Source organism: Phaseolus vulgaris, chromosome 2, assembly GCF_000499845.2.
Source record: "Phaseolus vulgaris cultivar G19833 chromosome 2, P. vulgaris v2.0, whole genome shotgun sequence".
In the NCBI taxonomy this organism is placed as follows: domain Eukaryota; kingdom Viridiplantae; phylum Streptophyta; class Magnoliopsida; order Fabales; family Fabaceae; genus Phaseolus; species Phaseolus vulgaris.
In genome coordinates, this window is record NC_023758.2 from 39504126 (window position 1) to 39512162 (window position 8037).

General features: G+C 32.7%; 1 protein-coding gene across 6 annotated transcripts; it reads right to left on the reverse strand.

Moving 5' to 3' along the window:
• Positions 1 to 460: 460 nt before the first annotated feature.
• On the reverse strand, positions 461 to 7482 carry LOC137811992 (uncharacterized). Of its 6 annotated transcripts, XM_068613856.1 has the most exons (17): positions 7328 to 7434; positions 6730 to 6770; positions 6227 to 6321; positions 6020 to 6127; positions 5584 to 5619; positions 5283 to 5393; positions 5035 to 5118; positions 4844 to 4962; positions 4217 to 4318; positions 3155 to 3271; positions 3012 to 3077; positions 2691 to 2757; positions 1821 to 1874; positions 1534 to 1629; positions 1029 to 1055; positions 888 to 923; positions 461 to 741 (listed from the first exon to the last, which is right to left on the reverse strand). In XM_068613856.1, the coding sequence occupies exons 3-17, from the start codon at positions 6227 to 6229 to the stop codon at positions 595 to 597; spliced, it is 1173 nt and encodes a 390-aa protein (XP_068469957.1). In that variant the 5' UTR covers positions 6230 to 6321; positions 6730 to 6770; positions 7328 to 7434; the 3' UTR covers positions 461 to 594. The 6 variants fall into 6 exon arrangements, with proteins under 6 accessions (XP_068469957.1, XP_068469956.1, XP_068469960.1 ...); XM_068613855.1 differs by lacking the exon at positions 6730 to 6770 and having other exon boundaries at positions 6227 to 6330; positions 7328 to 7482; XM_068613859.1 differs by lacking the exon at positions 6020 to 6127.
• Between the last annotated feature and the right edge of the window lie 555 nt (positions 7483 to 8037).

An 8037-nucleotide genomic window follows, 5' to 3' on the forward strand; every position in this document is an offset into this window, starting at 1 on the left:
CTTTATTATGGTCATATTACTTTAAGAAAAATAGTCACTCATGTTAATCCCTATCTCATCCCCAACTCACAAGAAATGGTCTCCTTAGATACTAAATAAGGTATTAATTATTATTTTATGTTTTTAAGATATTGTTGTTAAGGCCTAAAATTTCATAGAGTACTTTTAATTCTTATTGTTTGAATAGCTCAATTTCTGAAATTAAAGATTTTGTTTAAGTCGATGAAATTAATAAAAATTAGTTCAACACTTAATTGAAGTTTTTGTGACGTAAAATTTGAACCAACTAACCTTAAATCCCATATGGTAATAAACTTAGACCACCAAAACAAAAGCACTGCAAAAAGAATAGAAGCTTCTTCCTTATAGCTCTAATGATAAAAAATAAGGTCGCATATATGACAATTACATCTAAATATGGTAAAAACAAAAGGAGGGAGGGAAGCATTTGTGAGATGAATGAAAAGAAGAAAAGAATATAAATAAATATGTTGAGATTCCAAAATTTGAATGAAGTGTTTATTCATTCAGCTAAATTATGCCTAAGCCCTGTGAATGAAGATGGCTAACAAATGAAGCCTAGTAAAAAAATAGTTAAGAAGAGAAGCGATTGTTTTTGTTCCTATGTCTCCTGCGTTTTTTATCACTGTTAAATGGATTAACCCAGCTTAGGTCCTCAGTAATAGCTCGCTTCCACCGGTCTTCGAATACTTGAAGTTCCCATGTTGACTGCCTTCTTATCTGATCACTCATGTTACAGTGTAAACAACGTTATTTGCAAGATACTTTGTGATCAATACAAAACTTGGTTTCAAAACCAGTTAAAAAGTAACAACAACATCATTTCTAGATACTTTGTGATCAACAAACAACTTCAAAACCCTCACCTCAACTCGCTCATCAAAGGCCGAGGCACCATGTCTCTGATTTTGTAACAAATCCAACAAGAAAATGAAGTTAGGATTTAATTTGTTAATAAATGAAATAGGATTACAGGGAATAACTGTGAATGTCATTAAAATAAGTACCGGAGTTGGCCTTCTACGATTAAAAATCTGAAAAAAGAAAGAGAATCGGTTTGTAAAATAAAGGAATGACAAAATACATATAGCTAACATAACAGTGTTGTTCCTGTGAGTTTTTCTTGTAAAAAAGGAGAGGGGTGTTCTTATTGGAGAGTACTCGCAATCATAGAATAAACTTTCACTATCAACTCAGTGTGAAAGGTTCTAGTGTGGCGTGAGATCATACCAATAAACTTCACCTCACAAAATGAAAATAGTTAAAAATGTTCTAATCTAACGATGCCTGTTTGGAAGGGCTGCCCTATGAACAATTCCATGGATTTGGCCAAGAACCGCAAGGCAAGGCGAATATGGGTATTTGTAACCATTGATTATACACACACAAACACACTTTAATGATAAGTTTTATGTATTAATGCCATTTTTAGGAAGCAAAGAAGCTACATAATGAAGAAAGCTAATGGACACAAAATTAATGCACCCATTTGGAGAGAAAGGAACACAATACTTTAACTGTTTCGTCCCCGCTGCCACCCAGAGTTTGTATTCCCTTGTGAACAACATATTCCCTATCAACAACTCCTACATTTTTTGTGCGATCTCCCTGAAAAATGACATTGATTTCACAGTTAATGATACCTATCATGAAGTCAATGAAGTTAAAATAGAGAGATAATAGGAAATCAGTTACTATAATGACAGCCAAATGTGGATATACATGTTGAATAGAAAACTAGAGGCATTCCAGGACTAAGAACAATTATAAACCTTGTCCAGAAAATGTGCAATTCTCACCTGAGCACAATATCCTATTTTCATATCCACTCCCCATCCATGGACAAGGTCATTCTGAGAAAATGAAAATGATAATGATGTTACCAAACTATGGATTATTTTGATCTATTATAAGCAATCAAATAAATAAAAAATACTAAAAATTACAGAAGGACAAAGTTAAACTCAATAAGGATATTAACCAAAAAATAAGTGAAGAAATTCAAGTTTATTGGAATAAGTTTTATTATTCAAAGTTAATCCACTACCTCATACATAAACCTAATTGCAAGAATTTTATAACCTTGACAAACTTAATGAATGAATACATTAAATAATGAATATCATTTAAAAAAAATAGTAAATTTAGGTCCTTAGCCTAAGTTAATTCCAGAAGGGGCATCATGGGATTAATAGTGGGGGGAGAAGGAAGTAATGGTGAAAATGATCAATGGAAGGAAGAGAGGGAGAGAGGAGCCTAATAGAATTGTTGTGAAAGGTTAAAAGAACAATACAAAAGTGTAGAGTGAAGATAAAACTGAAAATAATGGCTTTGACTTCTGAGAGAGGGGTGGGGGAGCGCCTCTCTTAAGGCTGGGAACTCAGTTCTGTAAATTAGTTATTTCTTCTAATGTAATTCTCTTTCTCAGTTACTCTTTAATTCAAAGAATTTTCCAGATTTAGAGATAGTTATACATAATAAATTTCATCTTTTTATCTAGTAATACTACCTTACAAATTAATCAATCTCTCTGTTCATAACGTAACGTTACAATAGAGTAGATAAGACAATTGTATTATAAAAGAGATAAAACTTCGAATAATTTTGAAAGAATTTCAGGTGTTGTTTGTGGTTAAAATTATAACAATTCCTATGGGCATCGAAAATACCTGTATAAGATGCCAAGTACAATCCCAGGCAGATCGAGAGAAAACAGGAGCCATACCTTCCACAAACCTGCCAAGTTTCAATGAAATTTCTGTGTCATTCATAACATGATTGTAGATACAAAAAAATAAACTATCATAAAACTCCAAAAGATCAAATGTTCTTTTCATTTTGTTAAGTTCCTTTTTCTATACATTGACTGCTCAAATTTAAACGTCTATGGTATCTTCACAGCAGAAAGAAGGAGGATAACACCACACGAATAAGAATCAGAATGAACATCTCTAGAAAAAATCAGCATAACCAAGTTCAGAGAAACTTACCCAGTGCATGGAGGCCCTTTACTTGACTCTGAACACCTAGTATTGCCTCTGAGTTCATAGACTCTTCTGCATGTATGAAACTCAAGCTAAGTTTGAAATTGATTAGCAAGAACATGTATCAATAGCTTCAAACAAAAAGTCACCTGTGAACTTTTTTGGTCCTAGCTCTAACTGTAATTCTATGATGTATCTCTGTAGAATCTGGGTCAAGAGCTGGTTGAGATATCTCCAATCCTTCTTCCTTCACAATTTCAATGTATCTGTAAAAAAGGAAAAAGAAAAAAGATATTCATGTGAATTCATTCTTTCTTTTATGAGAGCATAAAAAGCCTGTCATGAGGTGTGATTGATAGTCTTTGAAATAACAAGATAATAAAAGATTACCTAGTAATCTAATGTCACTTTATTAATCTAATAAAGATGCTTTAGAGCTTATTTTGCGTGCAAGTTCAATTAAACAACAGAGAGGCAGAGAATCATTAGAGTTAAAAAAAATTCAATACTGCCTTGCCTTTTATCTAAAATTAAAAAAATTATCAACATGGCAATAATGTATAAATTGAAAACACGGCATTCAACATATATGCAATCATTGAAATACACATGCATGTAGAAATGAATTGGCACTGCATCACCAGCCATGGGTATAAATAATCAAGTGAACTACTAATATTATGAGCAGATGAAGCAGGTTGTGAGCTGATTTGGTGAAGCACAAGTTGACAAAATAAATATTAATTTCAAACACCTAAGCTAAAATAGAAAGAGAGAGGATTTATCCACTTGTTATTTTTTTTCTCAAAAGCAATGATCTAGCTTTTCATTGTAATTTTAAACAGAGGAGAAATACCTCTTTAACAAATTGATTATGCAGGCTAGCCTCTTAAAGTGTTCATTATTGAAAATAAAGAACTTTATCTTGAAATTATTTTCTACAAGTAACAGTTTTTAAGTGGGTTTTATTTTCACAAAGTTTTTCATTTTATATAGCAGCCGAGACACCCAAGATGCCATTCTAATGAAAAGTGGTCCTATTTTATTCAGTTATCATGTCATATAATTGAATAAAATAGGATCACTTTTCATTATAATTGTATCATGGGTCCCCCAGCTGGTATATAAAATGAAAAGCTTCATATTAGAAGCAAAAAAGCAGGCAAATGTAAAAGTATAGCACAAGAGAGGAACAAAACCACCAGTGATACCTTGATGGAGAAAAATGCTCCACGCCTAAGTCCTCATCCCAGAGAAAGATGTAATCATAAATAGAAACTATATCTGGATGAAGAAATCTTTTTGCAAACCACCTGTGGAAACACTAAGGAATTAATACCAAGACAGGTAAAAACAAACCATTGATATATAAACATTCATCATATATTTAAAACAAAAGCATATATGTTAGGCGACAAAAGTACGAGGACCTGAAATCTGGAATGCACAGACTGAAAAGGGATACATAACCAAGCAATAGTAACAGAACCAAGGTCAGGTACATCATCCAATTCATCTACAACTAGAAGATTAACATGGGTTCAGTGAGGTATTAAGTTGTTCTGTAATGTTTTTCAATTTGAATGGTGTTATTCCCAGGAGTAAAATTGGATGTAAATCATGACCTTGATTTTAATACATTGACAGAAACAAAAATATTTTTCCTACTTCTAATGATGTTTACATACCCTTCTTGACTCATTATTTTCAATAAATCCTTGATTCGTGACATGTTTCCAGGAATGTTTAAAGCAAACTCTATTCAATTAACATACATTAAACAGTATAAGATTTTCAGATAGAAAGAAAGAACATATACGGTCAGTCTAGTAATATACCACTTTGTTTGGTTTTGAGCAATTATGTGTATGGCCTTGCTACTCCATTTAAGATCCCACCATCCATCCAGATTGGCATCATAATGGAATAAAATAATTGTAAAATTCTCTGGAAGAAACTGAAATCAATGAAATTAGATTAGGAGTGCTGACTAAAACAATTTTGATAACCTAATGAATCAACAAATTACCTTTTGCACCATGGCATCTACATTATGCTTTTGTTTCATACCCACTGGAATTGCGAGCAAGTTGCGATGGGAGTAAACACTAGCCTGCAATCAAATAACCACCACCGAGCAATCACAAAATCAGCTAGCTCAAGGGAAGCAGCTTTGATAACTGATGGCATGCTCATTGCAGTTTCCCAAATACAGCCATCATGTGTCAGTTTAAATAGAACCATAATATAAAAGAAAAAAACTTCAAAGATGCTTACCTTTGACCTCAAATTACTTGGAGACCATAAAGGCCTAAACTCTAAATCTGAAGTATCCTGTATTATACCTCGTGGTAAGCCCTTCAGATTTCCAGAAGTATCAGGATATGGCTGCAAAGTGGCATCAAAAGCACCAATGTGAAAACGAATATGCATCCATGTTACATAATCAAACAAATGCAAGAATTGCTAAGTAGGGAGATGCATCCAAAATTTTGAAAGTAGGAAATCATTCACCATCTAAATGCACCATGGCTTAAATTTAGAAAAAGACAGAAAAGCGATTAGTGTCAGAATATACCCTGTCTTCTTCCAGGATACTCCACTTTTTGTCTATCTGATAATAATAAATGAAACAGAGAAAAAAAAATTCAAATTAGAACAGGAAGTACAAGAATACAATGTCATGTATTGATGCATTAAGAAAGTTAAAGCTCGGGCCATGTAGCCGAACACCTGCTACAAAAGATGGCTTTTGAATGTACACCATACTAGGAGCTGGAAAAAGCTTTCAAGGAAGGCTACAGGGTTTCAGATATACTTTTTCAATATCACTTAACGACAACAAAGAGTTCGATTTTTTAATGTTAATCACTTCACAAGTTTCCTAACCAAAATGAATATTGTAATACTACTCTGGATAAAACAGCACTTCAGCACTAAATGATCCCTGCCTGATGCAGAATAGAAATTTAATCAACATTTTTGGCCCAAAGTCATGATATGCAATCTCATACCTCTTCTTGGTAATATTGATACTTTAAAGTCCTATACACGACAAACAACATTACTGTACAAACAACTATCATAAAAGGAAGTTGCTTCATCTTCAAAATTGATTTCCCCTGGTTCAAGAAACACAAAACTCCTCAATAAAAATCTTTTTACAATATATTCTCCTTCGAAATATCATAAGTAATGACTTCAAAGCAAACAAGACAAACCATTAGGCAAGACACTCCTTTTTCCCGTCGGCCACCTCCATGATTTGATTGACCTCATAGAAAAAATGGATCTCCTATTCAGTCTTCATCACAAACTGCTTGCTCTGATAGAAAGTATCAGAAAATATTAAATCTTATAAAGCACAAAGGACTTAAAGGAGAAATACTGATTTAGAATTTTGAGCTAAATCACAAGCCTGTAACTCAAACCCCAATGTCCAAAACAGAGAGAAAATTGTACATAACAGAATGACAAATAAGAAATTATGAATTATATTTACTTATGTGAGAGAAACTGGGGACTAACAAAGGGATTAGTGAGACGTTCATGCACATGATGCAGTGTGACAAAAAAGAACTAATGCATGTGAAAATTGAGAAACATGCTTAGAGTAAATGCAATGATCACAAGTTGCTTAATCCACACTCGTTACCAACACCAGCCAAACCTCCACATAACGGCACTAAAATACATATACAATCTATTTCAAAACCGACATCACGTGCTCCAAGACATAAGCACCCCAAGGACACGAAAACAGAGCTGCATGCGTGACACAAGGATCATATGAAAAACAGAAAGAAAAAGGAGAGGAAAATACACAGCTGGCAAAAACATTGGCCAACACCTGAAAACCAAAACTCTGTTCTTTACAGCAAAGTCCAATTGCTTAATAAAATGAGACAAAAAAATAACATTACAGAAAAGGAAAAATGGGTTCACTCTTCAAATTTTTCATACATTAAAAAACATTGAAACAACTCCCTGAGCTTTTTAATTAGATCCAACCCTTAAGAGACTTTCATTCTTCATCGCCACATAGAAAAGAGTAAAGTTATACTTCCACCCCAAAATTAAACAAAGAGCAAAAACCTTCATTGATTGGCATCACAAATCGAAACATCATTTTCATGAGACAGAACAAATTCAATACTTTCCAACACTTGGAGATCCTCCTCCAAAATAAAGCACTGGGACCCAGTAGAGAAAACGGGGAAAAGAGGCATGAAAGGCAATGGGATAGATAAAAAACAGGGGGAAACAAAAGGGTATGCATGAAAAGTGGAAAAGGAGGAAGCGTTGAAGATCACTGGACATACCCAGATGCAGAAGAATCTCAATGAAGAGGGAAACAGAGGTGAGAGCGAGCGAGAAGGAAGGAAGAGTGAAGAAAGAGGACGTTCAGACAATGGAGTTAGAAGACAAGAGAAGAGAGAGAGGGTAAAGGAATATGTTATTATATGCATGCGTGGCTAAGGGAACTATGGGCATTTCGGGTATTATGGAAGCTGCCACAAGCTTGGCTAATGGTTATTCACTAACTGTCATCTCCAATGCAACATTTATTTTTTTTCAAGATTTATGTTCTATTATTCTTAAGATTTCATTATTATTTTTATTGTAATGTAATAATTTTATAAATATTTTTTTTACTTATATCTATAGGTAAAAATAAGGATATTTTTTAGATAAAAAAATAAGTGATTATTATTATAATTCAAAAAAAATTAATTTTATAAAATATTATAGTAATTTACTAAAAAAAGTATTTATAAAATTTAGAATTCTAATAACTCATGTATTAAATAAGTCATAAATAAATAATTAATGTAACGAGACACTAATAATAATACCTTATAAAGCCAAAGCATTAACATTATTATCATATGAATGAAAGTTCACTTATTTTTAAAAAAAAAAGTCATTTTTAACGGATACCTTAGCAACTAAATAACACAATATTATCTCTCTTTCATCTTAAGGAATCAAAATATATATATAATTTTAAGAAAAAAATAAATATGTATAT